We start from the raw sequence: 22,379 nt of genomic DNA on the forward strand, positions 1-22,379 counted from the left end.
CCTTCCCCTGGGCTGTCTCATCCCACTGGCACAGGGGATCTGTCTGTGAGCAAGCTTCAGTAGACACGGAATAAATGTCTACAGGCTGAGCTGCACGGCCACCTCACCCACCCACTCCAGCCATTCTACTTGCTTACCCTTCCCTCCTCACACTCCTCATTTCCACCAGAGCCCTTGGTGCCAGCTCCTCTTCCTTCAACACGCTTCCTCCATATGTCCCCGGGGCCAGTGCTCCCTGCTCTTCAGGTCTTTGCTCACCTGTCCATCTCTCAGGGAGGCCCATTGCAGGCCCCACTAAATGCCCCATTGAAAATTTTAAACCTTCCCTCTCCCCCACACTTTTATCCAGCTCTGTTTTCTCTGTAATGTTTACCAGCTCTTCACATACTAAATAATTTACTTATTCTTTTACTATTTTTTTCTGTATCACCCCCAAATTATATAAGCTCTATGAAAGCAAGATTTTTCTTTTTGTTCACGGATATGTTCCAAGTGATTACTCTCCACCCCAGGACACAGTAGGTTCTAAACAAATATTCACACAATTAGTGAGCAAATAAAATAGCTTACATAAATGCAATCTCCAATGAAATGCGAGGAAACTGTGATAGCCAGACGAAAATACTAAACAGGGCCTTCCTAATCATTCCTACACCTGCACCCATGCACACTGCTTTCGATGTTACATTGACCTTTAATAAGGGTGAGGAACTCCTCATGCTTGACCCGGCTCCTCTGGATGTCAATCTTCAGGGTAAGCAGCAAAGTGAACAGGAATTTGTGCTCCTCGTACAAGCCCCGGGCAGCATACTTATAGACCTCGTAGGTCATGTGTTCAATGATATTGGCAATTCTTTTGCTTGTAATTGGGCTCTTGACAGACCTGGAGTGGAGAATATTAAAATCAGGACTATCCCCCTGTCCTTTTCCATTGTCCATATAAACAACGACTTGAACAGTGAGTAAGTAACTTTGGAGGACCCATTCTTATTTTGTATACATCAAGGTTAAGACTTCTAAATCTAAAATAACAAGCATTCTCTCAACATGAAATATCATAACAGAGTCCAAAAGACGTCAAAATCAATTTTACCCATGGAACATTACCACTCGCAAGAATGTCTTGGGAGTTTTCTTGGTTAACAGAAACACATAACACCACAAGAATTAATCAATGGATGACTAGTTGCTGGAGTTTTCTCTGAGCATAACAATGACACATGAGAATGACTGGTTAGCACATTAGCCATTATGCTAATCTTAGATTTTAGATAAAAATAAGACTCGGCAGATAAAAAGGAAGTTACAAATGTAAAGTCACCATTCTAGCCCACAGATATAGACTGATACAAATACAGATTTCAGCTTGGCTTCCTGAGCACGGACGCACCTGGCTAAGGAAAGGTCAAACAAGCCGAGAAACTGGCGGAGCGAAGTCTGATACATCTCATTAACCAAGCGCATCTCAGTGATGAGGAAATACAGGATGCTGCCCCGTGTAGCCACTGAAAGACAAAAAGTCAGGTTGCAGGCACTAATTATCAGGGTGGAACACAAATGACCCAGGCACTGACCAGCCTCAACTCTAAATGAAAACAAGTTTTTATTTTTATGGCTTATCAATAACTACATAAGGGCAGCAATGGGGGTCTAGAGCAATGCTCATTCTGTGCATTTAATTCTTACTTAATGATAGTACCTGGTAAGCCTAAATACTTACTAAGCTTAGTGAAAAATAATAAACACTTCACTATTTGTATTTATCAAATGGTGCTCTCCATTTTAGAATTTCTAGATCCCTTATAAACATATTTTACTGCTTTTTATAGGAAGAAAAGACAACTGTAGGTATATCAAAGCTTTTAACACTCCACACGTTGTGTAGGCAGTGGAAGGACCTCATTCTTAAGGGCCAGGAAGAAGCTGTATCTATCTAACCTTGGCCTTGAGCTGGCAAAACAAGGCATTGCAAAGAGAATGCACCTGACTCGCCACCAGTAGAAGATATTGTTCTGACTATTTTTCCAGGAGGAACAATAATTTAGTAAAGGAGACTGAACTCTTTTAGCTGGCTCCTCTAGCGACCAATGAACAACACTAACTTGCAAACTGGGGGATGACACTGAGGAGCTCCCATGGTACTGAGAACTCCCTTCCTGACACAGAGACTGCATACAAAGCACCAGCTTGTCGTTGCCAAATGATAAACAACTGGTGAAAAGCCCACAAATTGTGCATTAATTCCTCAGATTGCACTAATTTGTGGTAAGATATTCTTTTGTTTTGCAGGGCAGCATTCAATCCCCTGAGCCCCACCAGCCAGGGCATGTAGTAGGATATTCTTTAAAAATTTTCCCTCTCTTTTCTACTTTAATAAGTAACTTTAAAAGACTTGCCAACTAACACAAATACAGGCACCTAAAAATTAACATCACTATAAAATATTCTCATCTCAATTTAACTGAATAGAAATGCCACAGAAGATAAATGGCCACCCCACTCCGCATGGTCATTGGCATAATGTCCTCCCTTACTTCAGTTTTTCTAATTCTCATTTATTTCCTGCTACATTTTCTTGTGATATTAGTCTTTCATTACCAAACTCACCAGGTCTGTATTCCTCCCGGGCCGAGTTAATCTGAATTTCTGTCTCGGCCGAAATCTCCAGCTTCTGTGTCACCTCTTCGGCAGTGTTTTTCGTGTTACTCAGCACAACAATGAGACCTTCGTCTTCCACGAGGGACCCCTGGGTACTGGTCAGCCGGTAAAGCAAATTATCTTCTAGCTCCTTCATTCTTCTTTTGTTTGCAGTTACATCTTCCATAAGATGAGTTCTTTCTTTCTCCAATTCCTGTTCATTTGCATAAATATATTTTCTTTCTTAATGAACAACTACTGCTTGGCTAGTCCTTAAAAAGTTAACCTAAAGGGCCGCCCTCAAACTTCTGTCCTGTAGCTCTCATATTTGACTGCAGAAAACATGGACATCAAAATAAGAAGAGGGAAATAGATGGAGTAAAAAAAGAAATGGTGGCCAACAATGTGAAATTTGCTAGAAATGTTACCAATATTCCCTTTACCATTTCTTTCCTAAAGTCAAATCATTTTAAGTACCTTTTGGGATTACATTTAAGCTTGTTTTGAAGGTAACATATATTTTAAAAATATATTGAAATATATTTGAAGACAAATCTATGTGCCTCAGATTAAATACATATATTTTTTTCAGGTACATTTAAATTGAAAAATCTTGTTTGCCTGAAAAGGCGCTGTTCCCTCCCAGAGAAGGGAAGATCTGCGTCTTTCCTGGGGAGATTGGCTTCAGAAGATTATTGTCCCTGTTGACTATTTCTTTGTCCTGGTAATTTGGACAGGGAGAGACAGTGGAAGAGAAGGAAAGAAAAGATGGGCTGGTGAGGGCTGAAGGAGCAGGAAATGGCCATGACACTGAACAAGCCAGAGGAAGCAGGAAGCCCACGGGGGCGGGGACAACAGGAAAGCTATGCTTCTGGCACCAAGTCACAGTGTATGTGAAAGTCGAACTGTTAACAGAGAGGTTCTAACTTTGAAGGTAATAAAAGCAACAACAATGAAAAAGGACAATGAGTAAATAGCATTTAAAAATCTAGTCATGTCTTGGTGCCAAGGTGCCATCTTTTGCCATCTTGGTGCCATCTTTTACAGATGTAAAAACTCTTTGTAACTGAAAAACTCTGACATTAAAATGAAGGTGGTGGTAACAGAGCTGCATTAAAGGCAAAGAGCAAAGAACCGTGGCCTCTGCCTTCCCACCTGGCCAGCTAACCACTGAACAGGGCCCTACAAGGCTCCCAACTGGCACATGTGGTCTGAACACAATGAGTCAGGTCAGGGAACATTCTAGAAAAAGAACATTCCCTTTTAAGCAAAAGAAAATCTCAGAACTTACATCAATTCTTCATTATTTGAGATGTAGCAACTCAAGCAAAACCTGCTCTTATTATCTTTGCTTCCATCTGTTATTTGGTCACATTCAGAAGCTTCCTGAGTAGTTATTTTAATTCATTTATTCACTAGATGAGAATCTTAAATTTGAGGTAATGTAGAAATCAGTGCAAACAAGTGACATTCAAAGACTACTATAAAATTTCTTACCAAAAGCAGTTATAATAATAAAAACAGGCACACTAGGAAATAATAATAAAATTAATGGGAAAAACTTCAATTATTTTTTATTGCCATAATCCTAAATTTCATAGACTAACATTACCATTTCTGAGTTCCTAAAGGTGAGCTTTATAAAAGTCCTCACCTGAAGGCAGGTAAGAAGGAATAGAGCAGTGGGAAGAGTGACGATTTTGAAATCAGAAGGACAAGTTTGAATCCAAATTCCCAGGACGTATTAACTACATGACTTTGGCCAAGTTACATAACTACAGGCCTCAGTTTCTTCATCTGCAAGATGGACACAAAAACAGCTCGGAGAGTGACTGTGAGGATATCATTGTTAAAGCAGCTAAAACATCTCCTGGATCATGAAAGCTATTCAGAATGTCACTTCCCTTCTATTCCCTCCCTTGATTCATTTCCATCATGGATTTCTCAGAAGAATTATGTTTCTTTAGAAATAAATTGTTTTTAATAATACAATTATAACTTGGCGCCAAATATGTCATACTTTATATTTCATGTATCATCATAAAAGCATAAGGGAGCTGAAAAGGGATTTTTACAAAGGATAACTTTCTAATCTTGCACTCAAAATGCGAAGGATGTGAGCTTCAGCACCTGCTGGCAGCGGGAGTGTGGGCTGTCGAACACCAAGCTGCACCAAGTCTTTTCGGGTCTTTTCCTGCATAACAATTTTTATTCTAGTTTTTCCAATTACATACCCCCTGCCCTAATTGGGGCATTAATTATTCCTCAGTGGACTGTTGGGGACCGCTCTGCCTGGTTTCAGGAATTGTAACTACCTCCCATGGCTAAGGATGAGCGGGTAACCTCCGGAATGTGAGCCACAGGAGACAAAGGCTTGTCTCTGGTAAGGAATGCTGCCTCAGTTTCCTCTCCCTGCCCCCAAAGCTTGGTCAGAAGTCAGAAACGGGTAAGACTCTTCACAGCGAGGGACAACCTAAGCCAGACTCAATCACTTGGGAAGCCATCAAGGAAGGACGGGGGGGGGGGGGGGGACTGCGATGGACCCTTGCCCCCCGGCTGTGTGACATAACCTAAGTCCCCACGTCCTCTAGGAGAAGCGCTCCCTGGCTCTAATCCACTTAAGCCTGAAAACCTGATGGGGAAGGGTGCAGCTCCTCGCCTTGCTAGAATGGATCCAGGGAAATCTGGCATAAGAAAGAATTCTTAAAAAAACCTGTGAAGCCTGCATTGCTTTCATTCATATGTTAAGGGTCTGAGCAGGAAATTAGTATGTCTCCCAAAGTTTCTGCAAACCCCCTTCCTGACAGACTCTGACTCAGACTAAGCCCTCAGATTTCTTTGAAATGTTATATACTGTTTAATCCTTGCTGCCCTGTATTCCTGTGTATTAGAACCCAATAAAAGCCCCTGGAGGAAGGGGCTCAAGGCCTTTTTTTCCTCAGAGAAACTGGCCACCTCTCCTCCCCAAGCAGATCATGTGTGGTAGTTTACCTTCATCCGTGGTAGACGGAAGGACTTGAGGGCAAAGTGGCCCCCACAGTGGACTACTCTGACCATACCTGGTCTCCCCACCGACCCTCTTCTCTGCCATCACCTCTTTCTGTTCCCTGTTGTTCAGAGGATCTCCCTTAGCTTTTTGGAAAGGGCCAAAGTTCTCAACATAGTTCGCAAAACCTGTCATGTCCCACATTTCCAATCTTGTCTCCACTTGCAAACTATGGAAGTGGAACTAAAATTAGGCCTCCATGTTGCTTTAAAAACCATTATTAATTAAATAAATACATTTATTAAAATGCATACAATGAGGGGCAAATTATTCAATTCCTGATTTTTAAAGTAGTAAGTACTTTTAAAAAGCTTGAACACTATTGAGGTGGTGTGGTCAATTTAACACCATTATTAACACTACTTAAATAAATTTGTCAATTAAAGTAGTACTTACATTCCCAATGGCTTGAAATAAGGGTTAGAAGTACATTTCCCCCAAAGTCTGAAACTAATGAAAAATATTCTCTAAAATAAATAATACATTTTAAATAATATTTGGGATTACAAAAGCAAAGTATGTATTACATGGTACTCAAGTGGCCAAACAGTAGAACAGGGCAATAGTGTGAAAGAAAGAAAGGTATCTTTGAAAGAAAATAGAACAAAAATAAACTAACAAACAAAATAGAAACAGACTCATATGAATAGAGAGCAGACTGGCAGCTGTCAGAAGGGAGGGATGTTGGAGAACTGGGTGAAAAAGGTGAAGAGATTAAGCAAAAGTGAAACAACAACAACAACTTATAGACACAGACAACAGGAAGGTGATGACCAGAGAGGAAGGGGGCGGGGCAGTAGAAAGGGTAAAGGGGAGATGAACGGTGATGGAATGAGACTTGACTCGGGTGATGAACACACAATACAATATACAGATGACATATTATAGAATTGTATACCCGAAACCCATATAATTTTATTAACTATTATGATCCCAAAAGATTCAATTTTAAAAAAAGAAAGAAAAGAGTACCACTGCCATTTGCTTTTCATTCAAGATTTAAACATAGGAAACCTACTTTGGGGGTTTTAGGCATATTTTAATTTGCATGACTGATTTAAACTTCTTTCTATTGAATTACAACTTTAGCTCCACCAAAACCTAAAAAGATAGCTAAATGTGCAAAATTAACTAATCAGAATAATTTTGTCTGTGAGCATTTTCCCCACAAGAGATTATCTGTTACACAGACCTGCACAAAGCAGTAAACATTTGTGCTCTGTATTCTATACCCTAAGGCTATAATGAAAAAATTTTATGTGAACTGTGAAAATGTGAAAAGTATCCCCCAAGTCAGTAAGAAAGCATGGTAGTGATTCAGTGTAATTTCAGAAAACATACTATTTATTAATTAAATGATCAAAAATTAAGTGGCTCAACACAGGTGAAAATGAAAACTAATATCCTTTGTGCACATAAATGACATCTGCAACCAAAGTTTTGAAACAATAAAACAGAACAGAGGACAGCTTCTCAGACTTCTCATTTCTAACATATCAGCCAGGCTTTCATGCCCAAAGATTTTTTCTTTGCTGTATCTTATGCTGGTAATTGAAGTAGAAAAATTAAACAACAGAACTCAGAAACAGATTTATTTTTTTCTCTACCACCAGTGATCTAGCGATAAGAATGTCTGCTTAGTGTCTTTATTAAATTACTTCTTACATCATCTCCACCAGGTTCAGGGTTTTTTACCTCTAAAGGAAATAAATCATCTACCTGTCTGCTCATCCGGAATTCTAAATAATAACTACTCCTGAGGCTTTGTATTCTGTGCCCAGTAGAGCTGTTAATTGATATTAGTAGTTTTCTCCTAATACTACAGAGCTCTCTTTGAGTTTTTGACTTATTCTCTAGGACCAAGGTCAGAGTGAGCTAGAGAGACTGGGTTTTCTTTAAAACAACGTTGCTGGAGGGCCACTGGTTTGCTGCCTGCTTAAAACGGTCTCGATACATCACCTTCTGGTGACAACGAAAGGCTGTCTAAATCTACTCACAGGTGCATCAATCAGGTCAACAATAGAATATGGCCTTGATGTGAACTTGAACAGCTCACACATTTTAAACAACTGCCTTGAAGAACACAGGAAAGTATAAAGTCAGTTCAAAAGTCTGCCTTCTTTGCATTCACACGCTCTGAGGCTTCTACTTGTTTCTGAGGCAAATAAACCTCTGAATCCAGCAGGCTGAGTATTCGCGAGACCAGATCCCATGTGAGAAGGCTCCTCACTGCCTGTATTTTGGGGATGCTGGGAAGCTGGTGAAATTACAGAATCAAAGGATAGTGGTCTTTCCCTTGCATCATAAACTACTGTTCCAAGAATCTACAGAACAGTAAAGGCACAATACATCCTGACCGACGACATTACATCCTGACTGACGACATTCACCATTCCTTGCAGCCCCACATTTAAGGGATTTTCTTGGATGCTTTCCAACATCAACTTCTTATCTATGGGATCTTCCTAGCTTCCAATGCCCTCCTTGGCTCTATAACATGCTACATTAATATTTTATATGGATATTTATAATGAGCCAAAAGTGATCATAGAGAGACTACATCATCAATGAAGTCAAAGGAACAATTTAAACCTTAAAAAACTTTTTATATCTGTGTCCCCATGGCAGAGACATAGGCCTTTCTCAATGAAGCCACTACATTATTAGAAATGCCCTGAAAGCAGCAGAGACCACCTCAGGAAAAGCCACCTGCCAGCATCCAGGCTGGAGAGACTTGGCAGTGGGAGCAAATTCAGTAAATATGGTGGGGGAAAAAAGAAGCTGCAAAAAAAAAGCTGCTTGCAGAACATATACTACTTAAAAGCCATCAAAAGTAAGTCCAGCAGCATGAGACTTTGCTTTAGAGAAAAGAAAATTCAATAGGTTACATATTGTGTTATAAAACGGGTCAGGGTACAAGACCCTCTTATAAGGAACAAGTGGTACGCTACTCTGACCACACATCCTACAAGAGTCATTTACTGTGAGATCGGAACAGATTCTGATAACAAGGTGACAGAAAAGGAGTAATTTCTCAGGACACTCCATTTTTCCAGGAAGTAAGAAAAAGCCAGGCCTGGGATCCAGAGTGGCTTTTCCAAGCCATTTGAAGGCTTTTTTTCCAAAGGAGCTGAAAGTGCTCCTCACTTCATCTTGAACTTCTGCTGCCACAATTATGGCTCAGTGCTGGCGCTGTTTTGTTTTCTGTGACCACAATCTGTCAGGCTAAGTTATTTTTTCCAAGGAGAGTCTATTCATCTCAGCTGAACAGAAAGAAATCCAAGGACAAGGATATTATGCAAATCACCACGAGAGCCCTCAATCTCCCCAAGGCCAGAGCCACAGGTGAGAGCAGAGCCTAAGATACAGTACTGTATCCTCCCCCAAGATAGCGTCGCGTGCTGCCCACCAAGACCCCCAGTCCTTCCAGCTGGAATGACACAGCAGCACTCAACTTCCTCAGCCACCTCCACCGAGACTCCAAAAATGAGCGGGTACACATTTCAAAGGTGTTATCACTTTGTAGCATCCATCTCAGCCCTACTGAGATTAACAACTGTGTGAGTTTGCCAAGTCAGGTTAAAAGTTCTTAATGCCATTTCCATCTGTATGACTCTATCATGTATGTACTGTAAGAAATAAAAAGAAAAGATTCATAAAATAATGAAGAGGCAGGGAGAGAGGGAGAAAGAGATAAACATACAGAAGGAGACAAGTATGATATAACACACAAAGAAGGTAAAAATAACAGGAAGGACAGACTCCAACAATTTTGCCAATTTAACCTAAATAAATCTTCAGGTTGGTGTAGATGGTGCCATAAAGTATACTAAACCCTCATTGCTATTGAATCCAGAAGAAAATCAATAGCAACTTCAGAGTCCATCCAATTTCACCAAAGCAGTCTTATTAAAATCCTCTACATTTCTCTGCCTACAACTCACACGTTCCCTAGAGAAAACGTTGACTCAGAACCAGGAAATTTCTAAATTATTGGCCATTTTTCATTGAGCATTAAGTTACCCTACAAAATAGAAGTTTAAAAAAAAAGAAGATCTAGTGTTATTCTTGTAGAGCATAAGTAAGCCAGAAGCTTCCAGAAGGAGCTCAATGGACTCTGGTGTCACAAATTCCATCTTCTCACAACATTGCAGAGGTTTCTTCAATAACAAATAAGAACAATGTTGAGTGTTATCTGAGTACAACATCTTCATTTTATATTCAAACAATATAACAATGAACAGAATGAAAGGTAAACCTAAACAGGTACTAGAAAGCTAAAAGTCCATTGTGAATAGAACTCACAATAGGACAAACTCTTCAGAAAAGTAAAGCAATTTAAAACCAGAATAACAGTGCTTAAAAAATATTCTCCTAGTGATATCATTTGTTTAATAAAATCAGTTGATGATATGTATGTGATTTATGAGATGCCGATGAAATGGGTTTAGTAAATAATTGGTTAGCAATTATCTAAGATACTTGAGAATTAAAAATGAAAAATAATTAAGAATAAAATGGGGAATTCAATCCTATTACAACCTTTATCATGTTGTTTTCATTGATGGAAGAATCATAACATAATGTAGAGAGGGAGTGTCCCTACTTCACTCACCTGCTTCTCTGTGAGAATCACTCTACCCAGCAACTGATCTTCTAGACCTTTCATGGTGACAGTGAAGTCGATGATGGAGGTTCGAGCACTGATTTCAGGGGTGTAGGCTGGGTTGGGCAGTTTGGTGGTAATGTAGAGTCTGAAGCCAACCATTACTTCTACTTCCTTGTCGCTGACTTTCACCTTTTTTATAAAGGAAGTTAAAAGTAATAAAACAGAGATGCACTTTTCTGTGTCTTTTGTATAGAATTAAGAATTGCTTTAAATAATTATATTCCTGAAGATAATTTATACTAAAAATGAAAAGGTGCTCAGGCATTCTTAGTGCTTCAAGCCACTAGGATGGAAGAAAGAAGGAAGGAAGGGAGGAAGGAAGGAAGAAAGGAAGGAAGGAAGGAAGGAAGGAAGCAAGGGAGGGAGGGAGGGAAGGAGGAAGGAGTTTGTCCAAACTCCTGTGATNTGCACTTTTCTGTGTCTTTTGTATAGAATTAAGAATTGCTTTAAATAATTATATTCCTGAAGATAATTTATACTAAAAATGAAAAGGTGTTCAGGCATTCTTAGTGCTTCAAGCCACTAGGATGGAAGAAAGAAGGAAGGAAGGGAGGAAGGGAGGAAGGAAGGAAGGAAGGAAGGAAGGAAGGAAGGAAGGAAGGAAGGGAGGGAGGGAGGGAGGGAGGGAAGGAGGGAGGGAGGGAAGGAGGAAGGGAGAGGAGGGGAGGGGAAGGAAGAAAGGAAAGAGAGAAGGAAGTTCAATATATACCATGCAATAAATACAGAATTTATTGTCCAAACTCCTGTGATCATAGTATGGAAGTGAGATGAATTCCCCACCCAAAATTGGTTCAGAAGGCCAGACCAGTGGAGTCACACGTGCACTGCAAGGATATGAACAGGTATACCACTCCCGTGAGATTTTCTGGGCACATTAGGCTTAGGCTCCCAAGCAGGTTCAAAAATACCTCTTGAGAGGGTCAGGAGGGGCAGCGGTTCTAGGGTTTTGTGGTGACTGGGGTATGGGGCTGGAAAGAGGGTTCCAAAAAAATGGGCATGGACAGGGGGTTGCATGGTTTGAATTTCTCACCGAAGTCAAAGCAGAGAAAGAGCACCCAGATTTTCTTAACAGCCTGCCCAGATTTGGGGATAGAAAGGGAAAGGGACATGATGGGGCTTGAAAACTGTCCACAAACACAAAAAATGGAGTCAGGCTTTACTACACATGTGAAGTAGATATTCCTACAAGGTCTACTCTTGACTATTTCAATTCCACTCAGAAATATAAGAAGCAAAGCAAATGCCTCTTGCCACTGACTGGAATTTGAGTTACTGCCTACGAAGAAAATTTCATCTATGTAACATCTACCTGATCTCATGGTAATCACTCTGCGCAGTTTGTCAAAAGGGTCAACATACCTTAAACGTAGACCCTGTCTTAATGAAGTTTCTCTCCAAAACATTTTCCAGGGCTGGATCTAGTTCCTCCCCAACATCTTCAATCAGCAAGGGCCTTCCAAGAGAAAGGCTGTCCTCCAGGTGGTTTCTGAAGTACTTGTGATTTAGAGATGTGACCTAGAAACCAGAGCAAAATGTGGCCCTTAACGGATGGTACCAAGACACAACACACAGGGATAACTCACAGGAAGTTGTGTCCGAGCATCCTATCACAGGAGACGAATACAGAGAATTCAGAGATCCTTACTTGAAACCACACTGGTAAAGTGGTACAGAAAACCCACACTGTTTCCATTCCTTTGCTTAGCATACCATCATTCCCCTTTACTGGTAAGCATGAAATGGCCCCATGTGGCAATGCTGCCTTTCCCTCACCTTTCCCTCACTTCTGTGACAAACAATCATGGAATAATTATGAAGTGTCCTTATAAAGTACTGTCACTTACTGTCACACAACTCCACACTGCCCTTTTTATTAGAGAGCCTTAGCCCCTCACAGAAGAGAATCTGAAACCTTTAAAAGATGGCATCAGTAGAGATCAACACAAATGCAAATAATGCAATTTTTAGAAATTGCTTCTAAATATCAATATCTAAATATTGTACTTTGCAATATATACAAAGTACAATAATGTTGGATTATTATGTTGTGCACCTGAAACTAATATAATACTGTATGCAATTATACATTAATAAAATAAACCAAAATAAACAGAAAACAGCTCTGTAAGATCAATAAAATTATTTCTAAATATCAAATATTCCTATATTCTTGCATATTTGTTGATCTGGGACAATAGAGCTTGGCTACTAACACTAATATACCCAAACACAAATTACCTGGAGTTCATTTTGGCTTTCTTTATTTTTAATCCAGATCTTGCCTTGAGTCTGTGGATCAATCAACAAAGGATAGCGAGATGCTTTTGTAACAATAATTCCATTCTGAATGGACAGGTCATCATTTGGCAGGCCTTGGAGATTCCATTCACTAATCGTAGGAGCATCAATCAACATCTCATTGAGATTCAGATTGTTTGCAAATGGAATTTTCCGGGCTTTCATTTCCTTCTGCCAGTCATTTAACAGCAGATTGCGAAATTCTTGGTTAAATGGACCAGAATAAGACAGAAAAGCCGTGGCCAACAAAACATCCCCTATAATGGAAAACAAGCCACTGAAATACTTTACAAACAGCCTTGTAATTTTGTAGAATATAAAAAATGAAAAAATCCTTTGAAACTAAATTTCAGAAACCAAATTGTAACACATGTTGCTGTGTCTCAATGAATAAGCAGTAGTTTGGTTCATTGTTAATCAGGGTCCAAATGGTCCGCCAAGGGTTGGCTGCACTGAATTATTTTGACTTCTGAGTTTGATGTACAAAACTTAGAAGACAGAGATTCCCTTAAAAGTGACCTTATACCATTCACTCACAGGAGAATTCAAAAGAGTCCTGTTAATAAGAGGTTTAAAAGCGATTAACACACCTAATAAGGATTACACAGATGTCAAACCAATACTCATTCTTCTGAAATACTGGGGACACACACACAACTTTAAAGTAATCAAGTGTTGGCTTGTGTTTTGATTAAAGCTTAAATCTCCTAATTCCCTATCACAGTCAACGTATAATCTAATTAAGAAGGGAATTTACATACCTACAAGTCTTTTAGTTTGTGCAGCAAACTCTTTACTTTGCTCTGTCCATCTTTCTTTTTCTCCTGCCAAGCCACCAATCAGAGCAGAGGCCGTCTGCATCTTACATCTGCATCGCTCGGCATCTTCAAGCAAGGTCTAAAAATCGTCAAAACCAGGAGAAAAGTTTTGTTCAGATAAATACTGCCTCTGGCTCAAAAATGCAATTTAAAAATTATATATTACCTGCCTTTCTGAGACATGTGAGCCATTCATTTCTTAGGAAGCATGAGATTCAATTCCCATGTCCCTGTGTCTGCCCAAGCCTGTTTTAAGGAACTTGGATGGGTTCCTCATGCCGGCCCCTGAGCCAATTGGTCAGACCCTCCCCAGGTGTTAACAAGTGAGAGACCATGAAAATCTGCACCACTTAAGATTTCTCTATCTATAAAAGTAGAAATAAAATTCAAGCATACATGCTAAGTTACAAAGCATAAAAATATAAAGAAATGCATATCCCTATTTAAAAATCAGAACAATTTCTCATGTAAAAATTCCAGCATCATTACTGCTTTATCTAACACCACATCTCCTTTCACTTCAAATGAAACTTTTCATTATCTTCAGACTGTCGTGTCCTGTAGTCCACTCACAAGGTTCAGCTGCACTTGACCCAGCAGGTCACTCCCCTGCTGTTCCTTGTGTCAATCAAAGACCTTTAACCAGATTTCCACATACTGTTGCCACTGGTTGCTTAGTTATTAAAAACAAATGGTTCTGTCTCTATGTTTAAGAGACAACTGTTCATTCTATTTGTAAAAAATTATATTTATGAAATAATAATAAATATGGATAAAGATTTAGCTGTGTAGCCAGGAAGTTCATGTGTGACTTAAGTTTATGTGTGATTTATATATATTTGTAATATTTATCTATATATTTAACATATACAGTTAACTCTTGAACAATGCAAAGGTTAGAGGTACCAACTTCCTAAAAAGTTAAACATTCACAGTAAGTTTGGATTCCTCAGAAACTTAACTACTAACAGCCTCTTGTGAACCAAAAGCCTTACTGATAACATAAACATTTAACATATATTTTTATGTTATATGTTTTATATACTATATTTTTACAATAAAATAAGATAGAGAAAATAAAATGCTAGTAAAATCATAAGAGAAAATATATTTACAGTATTGTATATATTTATCAATATTTTTTAAATCCATGTGTAAGTGGACCCACATAGTTAAAATCCATGTTGTTTGAGGTTCAACTGTATGTACTAAATGTCTAACAACAGAGGATTATTTAAATACATTATGGCATGTTGTGAATAAAAGCTAGGTAGCAATACTTAGAGCCAACAAAATGTGACTTTAAAACCAAGGCTACAGTAAGAGACAAAGAAGGACACTGCATAATGATAAAGGGAACAATCCAACAAGAGGATATAAGCCTAGTAAACATTTACGCACCCAACATAGGAGCACCTCCATATGTAATGCAAATCTGGATGAATATAAAGGGAGAGATGGACAGAAATACAGTCACAGCTGGGGATTTTAACACCCCACTAACAGCAATGGACAGGCCTTCCAAACAGAAAATCAACAAGGAGACAGTGGCCTTAAATGACACTCTAGATCAAATGGATTTAATTTATATCTCCAGAGCATTTCACCCCAAAGAAGCAGAATATACAAGCTTTTCAAGTGCACATGGCATGTTTTCTAGGCTAGACCACATGTTAGGATACAAAGCAAGTCTCAATAAACTTAAGAAGACTGAAATCACATCAAGCATCTTCTCTGACTCCAATGCTATGAAACTAGAAATCAATCACAAGAACACTGAAAAACACACAAAGACATGGAAGCTAAATAACTCATTGTTATTAAATCATTGTTATTAAATCATTGTTATTAAATCATTGTTATTTAATCATTGTTATTAAATAATGATTGGGTCAACAATGAGATCATGGAAGAAATCAAAAGATACCTTGAAACAAATGAAATTGAGGACACAACAATCTAAAATCTGTGGGACACTGGGATAGCAATCTTAAGAAGAAAATTAAATTCATAGCATTATAGGCCTATCTCACAAAACAAAAAAAAGCTCAAATAAACAATCTAACTTTATACTTAGAGAAACTTGAAAAAGAACAACAAACAAAGCCCAAAGTGAGTAGAAGGAGGGAAATAATAAAGCTCAGAGCAGAAATTAACAAAATAAGAGTCTAAAAAAGCTACACAAAAGATCAATGAATCCAAGAGCTGGTTCTTTGAAAAGATAAAAAAGAATGACAAACCTTTAACCAGATTCATTAGGAAAAAAGAGAAAGGACCCAGATAATAAAATCAGAAATGAAAGAGGAGAAATAACAACTGACACCAAAGAAATATAAAAGATGTAAAAAAATATTTTGAGCAACTATATGCCAACAAACTGGACACCCTGGATGAAGTGGATAAATTCCTAGAAGCATACAATCTTCCAAAAATAAATTGGGAAGAATCAGAGACTCTGAATAGACAGATTACACTGATTGAAACTGGAGCAGTAGTCAAAAACCTTCCAAAAAACAAAAGCCCTGGACTAGACAGCTTCACGGGCAAATTTTAACATTCTGAGAAGAATTAACACCGCTCCTTCCCAAATTATTTCATAAAATTCAAGATGAGGTAAGTCTCCCAAACTCATTTGAAAAGGCGAGCATTATCCAAATTCAAATATCAGATAAAGACATTATAAAGAAAGAAAATTATAGACCAATATCCCTGATGAGCATAGATGCTAAAATCTTCAACAAAATATTAGCAAACAAAATACAGCAATGCATCAGAAAGATCAAACGCCATGATCAAGTAGGATTTATTCTGGAAATGCAACATCTCCAGAATAAAGGTTGGTACAACATTTGCAATTCAATAAATGTGACATACCACAAAAAATGAAGGTTAAATAACACATGATCATATCAATAGATCCAGAAAAAAGCTTTTTATAAAATCCAGCACCCATTTATAATAAAAACTTTCAGCAAAGTGGGATTAGAGAGAACATACCTAAACATAATAAAGGTCACATATGACAAACCCACTGCCAGCATCATACTGAACAGGCAAAAACTATAAGCTTTCACTTTAAGATCAGGAACAAGACAGAGATGTCCACTTTCACCTCTTTTATTCAACACAGTATTGGAAGTCCAAGCCACAGCACTCAGACAAGAAGAAGGAATAAAAGGCATCTAATTTGGAAAGAAAGAAATAAAACTGTCATTATTTGCAGATGACATGATAGTATACATAGAAAACCCCAAGGATCCCACCAAGAAACTTCTAGAACTAATAAACAAATTCAACAAAGTAGCAGTACACAAAATTAATATCCAGAAGTCAGTTGCATTTTTATATGCCAATAATGAACTAACAGAAAGGAAAATTAAGAAAATAATCCTACACACAATTCCTACAAAAATAATAAAATACCTAGGAATAAACCTAACCAAGGATGTAAAAGACCTGTACTCATAAAATTGAAAGACACTGAAGAAAGAAATAGAAGATACAAATAAGTGGAAGCACATACCATGTTCATGGACAGGAAGAATTAACATCATTAAAATGTTTGTACTACCCAAAGCAGTCTATACATTCAACACAATTCCTATCAAGATTCCAATGGCATATTTCACAGAACTAAAACAAGTATTTCAAAAGTTTGTATTGAAGTACAAAAGGCCCCACATAGCAACAGCAATCCTGAAAAAGGAGGAAGTGGAGGTATCATACTACCTAATATCAAACTATACTATAAGGCCATAGTAAGCAAAACAGTCTGATGTTCATATAAAAACAGATACATAGATCAATGGAACAGAAGTGAGAGCTCAAAAATAAACCAACACCTTTATAGTCAATTAATATTCAACAAAGAAAGCAAGCATATTCAATGGCTTATAGTTTATTCAATAAATGGTTTTGGGAAAATCGGACAGATACCTACAGAAAAATGAAACTAGAGCACCTTCTTACATCACACACAAGAACAAATTCAAAGTGGATCAAAGAATTAAATGTTAGGCCCAAAACCATACAAATCATAGAGGAAAACATGGGCAATAAATCTTGGACTTCTATCAATAGTCTATTGGATATATCTCCCCAGAAAAGGGAAACAAAAGAAAAAAATAAACAAATGAGACTACATCAAAGTAAAAAGTTTCTGGACAGCAAAGAAAGTCATCAACAAAGTAAAAAAGACAACCTACAGAGTGGAAGAACAAAATCACCAATACATCTGACAAGGGGTTAATATCCAAAATTTATAAAGTATTTACAAAACTCAACACCAAAAAAACAAACAACCCAATTAGAAAATGGGCAAAGGATCTGAATAGACACTTCTCCAAAGAGGACATACAGATGGCCAACAAACATGAAAAGCTGCTCATCTTCACTAATCATCAGAGAAATGCAAATAAAAATCACAATGAAATACCATCTCACACCTGTCAGAATAGCTATCATCAACAAATCAAAAGACAGCAAGTGCTGGTGAAGATGTGGAGAAAAAGGAACCCTGTTGCATTGTTGGTGGAAATGCAGATCACTGCACCACTATGGAAACCAGTATAGAGATACCTCAAAAACAAAGATGGATCTGCCTTTGATCCAGCTATCCTACCTCTGGGACTACATCTGAGAAAATTCAAAACACTAATTCAAAATAACATAAGTACCTCTATGTTCATTGCAGCGTTGTTAACAATCACTAAGATATGGAGGCAACCCAAGTGTCTATCAGTAGATGAGTGGATAAAACAACATACAACATTTACACAATGGAATACTACTTGGCTATAAAAAAGAAGAATATTTTACCCTTTGAGACAGTGTGGAATGACCTAGAGAACATTATGCTAAGTGAAATAAACCAGTCAGAGAAAGACAAATACCATATGATTTCACTCATAAGTAGAATCTAATGAACAAACTGAACTAACAAGGAAAATGGGGACAAACTCACAGATAAAGAGCAGGATGACAGCTATGGGGGGTAGGAGAGCTTAGGGGATGAAGAGATTGAGCAAAAAGGAAAAAATACTCATGGGCAACAGTGTGGTGATTGTTAGGAGGGCGTATAAGGGGACTAAATGGTAATGGGAAAAATACAATAAAGGTTAAATTTTTTTTTAAAAAATCATTGAGAAAAATACATAAAAATTTGTAATCGTGATATATCATTAAGTTAAAAATTCAATTTATAAAAAATACATACTGAATTATCTGTTATAGTTTTAAATGCATTTAAACACATATATAATTGGAGGCATAACTTCAAATATGAAGTGATAAAGAGCAAAATATTTCTAGTGGTCCTCGCCATGGTTACCTATGTGTATTTTCTGCAAGGAACGTCAACTTCTTTTGTAGTAATAACACAATCCAGTGCTTTACAGAAGCATGGTATTTATTCAGGCTGCCTAAAAGATTGTTTCAAAGATTAAGTAAGATGAAAGTGGGAGAGCATGAAGTGAAAAACATAAGAAAAAATACTACACACAATTCTGTTACCATCATCGTCACAAGGAGACTCAGAATGTTCATGCTCCACAACTGACTCCTATTCTGGCTGAACATCCCAATGTCTCACCAATGGTCCTTAGTGTCTTTTACAGAAAACTCCAGAGCTTAGTCAGAAATGATGTGCTGTGTGTGTGTGTGTGTGTGTGTGTGTGTGTGTGTGTGTGTGTGTTTGTATAAATTCAGTGAAGCCTTGCTGTAAACCAGACCTTTGGAGAGAGACAGTAAAGAAGGAGTGAAGGGATTATCACAGCCACGTAGAAGAGTGACAGTCCCTCCCAGGCCAGAGGACAGTTACCTGCTTCTCGGACATGGCCTGTTCATACTCAGCCTGCACCACATCAAGCTCTGTCTGCTTGTCGTCCAGCTCTGCCTGGGCCTTTTGCAGGTCCTGCATGGCCAAGACGTGGCGATTCTCCTGCACCACGAGGTTGGCCTGCACAGGACACACAGGAGTGGGGATGGGCGTCAAACCTCACACCCAGCATTTCTGAGTCGGACAGCACTCAGCTCTGTCTCGTGGTTGTACCTTTCCTTTGTTCCATCCTTAGAGTCTTTTCAAGACCAAATCTTCATGTGAACTTGACATAAATGTTTACAAGCAAAAACTTAAAATCCATTAAAATATAAGTGAGTAATGTTTTTCCATATTTTAGGTTTTGGTGGCCAAAATGTAAAATCAAGGCATTGTTGAGTAGCTTACTGAAAATTGTAAGAGTTTTCTTATTTCATAAGTCATACAAACACGAGTAGTGCGTTAGATTTGGCCTGTGGGCCAGTTTGTTAATTCCTAGATCAGAATATTGCGGTACTAAATATACACTGGTAAAATAAAAAACATTGCAATATTAAGAGTTGCAGGGAAGAAAAACTTTTCTGTTTGAAACAATCCATATAGCAGAACTGACCACTATTACTGAGGATGTTAAAACCAGAAAAAAAGATGGAACGTAACTGTTCAATGTATATAAATGTTAGGTGTTGTGGGTAGTTGTGGCCATGATGTCGTTCCTGTAATTTTCATACACTGCTCACGTTTCAAAAAAGAATTGACACCTTGAGTTATGACCAATTAAAAATATCCATTTTAAGGAAGCCACCAAGTTAGACTCAATAGACATAATCAAAAGCAATATTAGCAAAAGATACGTAGAAAAATAGTCCAGGCTTACAGGAATTTAGATTTTTTGGACAATTTTTCTGAGGTCAGATTTCTCCTTTTAAAAATCTCTAAAATGTTAAAATTGACCTTAGCAGGGAGATCCAGTACGAAAGCCATCTTCTTTGTGAAATGTTTAAGATGAAAAGGTTATCTTAAAAACATTTTTTGCAATGTTATTTTCCTATTAGAGAATCTCAGGATCCTAAATTTTGGCAGAATAATTCTGTAGGGAAAAAGTCTGAGTTCTATAACTAACTAGCATCAAGGACAGGCAATGGCAAGGGTTAAAAATTATATTTTAAAAAGAAACTGACTCTTGGGACATGTCTTTTCTAAGCTGTACCTGTTGCCAAGGCTTAAACATGGAAGAAAAGCAATGTCACTGTGCCAATTCACCAAAATACCCAATAATATCAAACTACCACAGCCCCAAAGATTTTGAATACTTCCTAAGAACTTACTTTCAAAAAATTTTAAGTGACAGTCTCCAAAGTTGCTAACTAAAATGTATAGAATCTTTGGAATCCAACTGCTCACAAGAGGAGTTGCAGGACCGTGTTCAGGTCTCTTAAACTCTGGGAGCCTCAGTATCTCCACTGAAATATTGAAAATCTACCTTTTAGGATTTGTGCATGTGTCTATGTGTGAGTGTAGGTGAATGTGTGTGTGCGTGCGTGTGTGTGAGAGAAGATTAAATAAGATAACATAAATAAAAATCCAAGTCTGGAACCTGGCATACAAATTCAGTAACTAATAGATATTATTATTATTATTTGTATTCAATATGTAAGGCTTTACTGTTGTGATGTTCTGTTTATACAGACTTATATTTACTGGTTTTCATAAAGTTTTCAAGGAGAGACCCATTATAATGAACTTGAATAGACTCTAAATTGCTATTGTTAGAATTAATATTTAAGTTTATTTCCTACTAGAAGTCGGTTGTTCCATTTACAGGGGTTGTGAGATAAAAGAGAATGGCTCCTATATGTCTCCATTACTAAATGGCATTAAAGAGGCTGCAAGTGTAGTTTAAGGAGTGTCCTTAATCTGTCCTCAATCAGGAAGCAAGAGTTTGTGGGCGGTGCCCTTCCAGGAATAAGAGACATTAGAGACCTCAGTCTGTACTTCTTACCATATTAAGCAAAGCTACCAATGATAACTCATACTTCATCTTCAACTTCTCCCTACATAGTGAATGCACAGGATATATGTGACTGCATTTATTTTTACGACTGCAATTATGAGACATCTGACAAAATTAATGTTCCCAGATGCTAGGAAAGAACTCCCAGAACAGACTTCTCAGGAAGAGAAGTACAGGTTCCAGGAGCAAATAAAAGGTCCCCACTTCTGACGATAATTCCCTTCACTTCCTACTGTGGGGTCCAGATGTTCCTTGGATGTGGTGGAGGCTGAGATGTATTGAACATAAGGGAGGAGACTCCAGGCCTTATTCAGAACGCCACTATTTTATACTGAATTCAGCTCATTTTAGTTAAAATAATTACAACAAAATAAAAACTACTCTTCATGAATTCAATTGTAATTTCCTTAAAGAAAATTTGTGTGCTGGAAAAATTATCAAGGATGCCCCATACTTTTCATTTGAGATGGGTATAGTTTCGTCACTATCAGAATGTTCTTTTTTGAGCCATGCTGGAGTCTTCAATGGCTCCCAAATTTGTAAGGTCAGACAGCATATCAATTATTTTCTCTAAAAGTCTCTGAGCCAAATGAGTCTCTTTTCTTTTAAGGTTGCCCTAGGACCACGAAGGCCTCCACAACCAAATAAATGGTCCTGGTGTAATGATAACTAGAAAAGAAAACCAAACTTGCAACTCTACCTCTCTCCTTTCTACTTTTGATTATTCCTATCATGATTACTAAGTTCCTTGGGTGGTTTTAAGCATAAGTGGATTTTAGTTGACGATTGAAAAAGATCAGACTCAGACAAAAGCAAAAACAAAGCCTTGAGGTATAATTTTGGGGATACTAGTACCCCATCTTCAAAACATGTACTTGTTTTTGTATCACTAAAGACTGAAAATCATTGAATGGTGGGGGACTGTGCACAAATGAAAAGTGGAAATACAGTTATGCAAAGGGAAACATAGGCATATTCTCAAATCACATTAAATCATAAAGAAATAATATTCAGTGTCTTTCCCGAGGGACAAAAGAGAGGGAATACTATGTTATGCCTTGCAACCAAGACCAGCCACCAAC

The 22,379-nt window shown here is 37.9% G+C and overlaps 1 protein-coding gene across 2 annotated transcripts in view; it reads right to left on the reverse strand.

Moving 5' to 3' along the window:
* The window catches only part of DNAH5 (dynein axonemal heavy chain 5), a 210,181-nt gene that overhangs the window by 34,405 nt on the left and 153,397 nt on the right, over positions 1–22,379 (reverse strand). For both annotated transcript variants that reach the window (XM_037063015.1, XM_037063014.1), the window contains exons 61-68: positions 19,287–19,424; positions 13,412–13,547; positions 12,591–12,907; positions 11,712–11,867; positions 10,299–10,481; positions 2,608–2,851; positions 1,391–1,505; positions 693–883 (exon numbers count right to left, since the gene is read on the reverse strand). In XM_037063015.1, coding sequence (XP_036918910.1) covers positions 693–883; positions 1,391–1,505; positions 2,608–2,851; positions 10,299–10,481; positions 11,712–11,867; positions 12,591–12,907; positions 13,412–13,547; positions 19,287–19,424 — 1,480 coding nt within the window. The remainder of the gene's footprint in view (positions 1–692; positions 884–1,390; positions 1,506–2,607; positions 2,852–10,298; positions 10,482–11,711; positions 11,868–12,590; positions 12,908–13,411; positions 13,548–19,286; positions 19,425–22,379) is intronic.

This window comes from Sturnira hondurensis, unplaced genomic scaffold, assembly GCF_014824575.4.
Source record: "Sturnira hondurensis isolate 20B ecotype Veracruz unplaced genomic scaffold, ASM1482457v3 Scaffold0014384, whole genome shotgun sequence".
Taxonomy (NCBI): Eukaryota; Metazoa; Chordata; class Mammalia; order Chiroptera; family Phyllostomidae; genus Sturnira; species Sturnira hondurensis.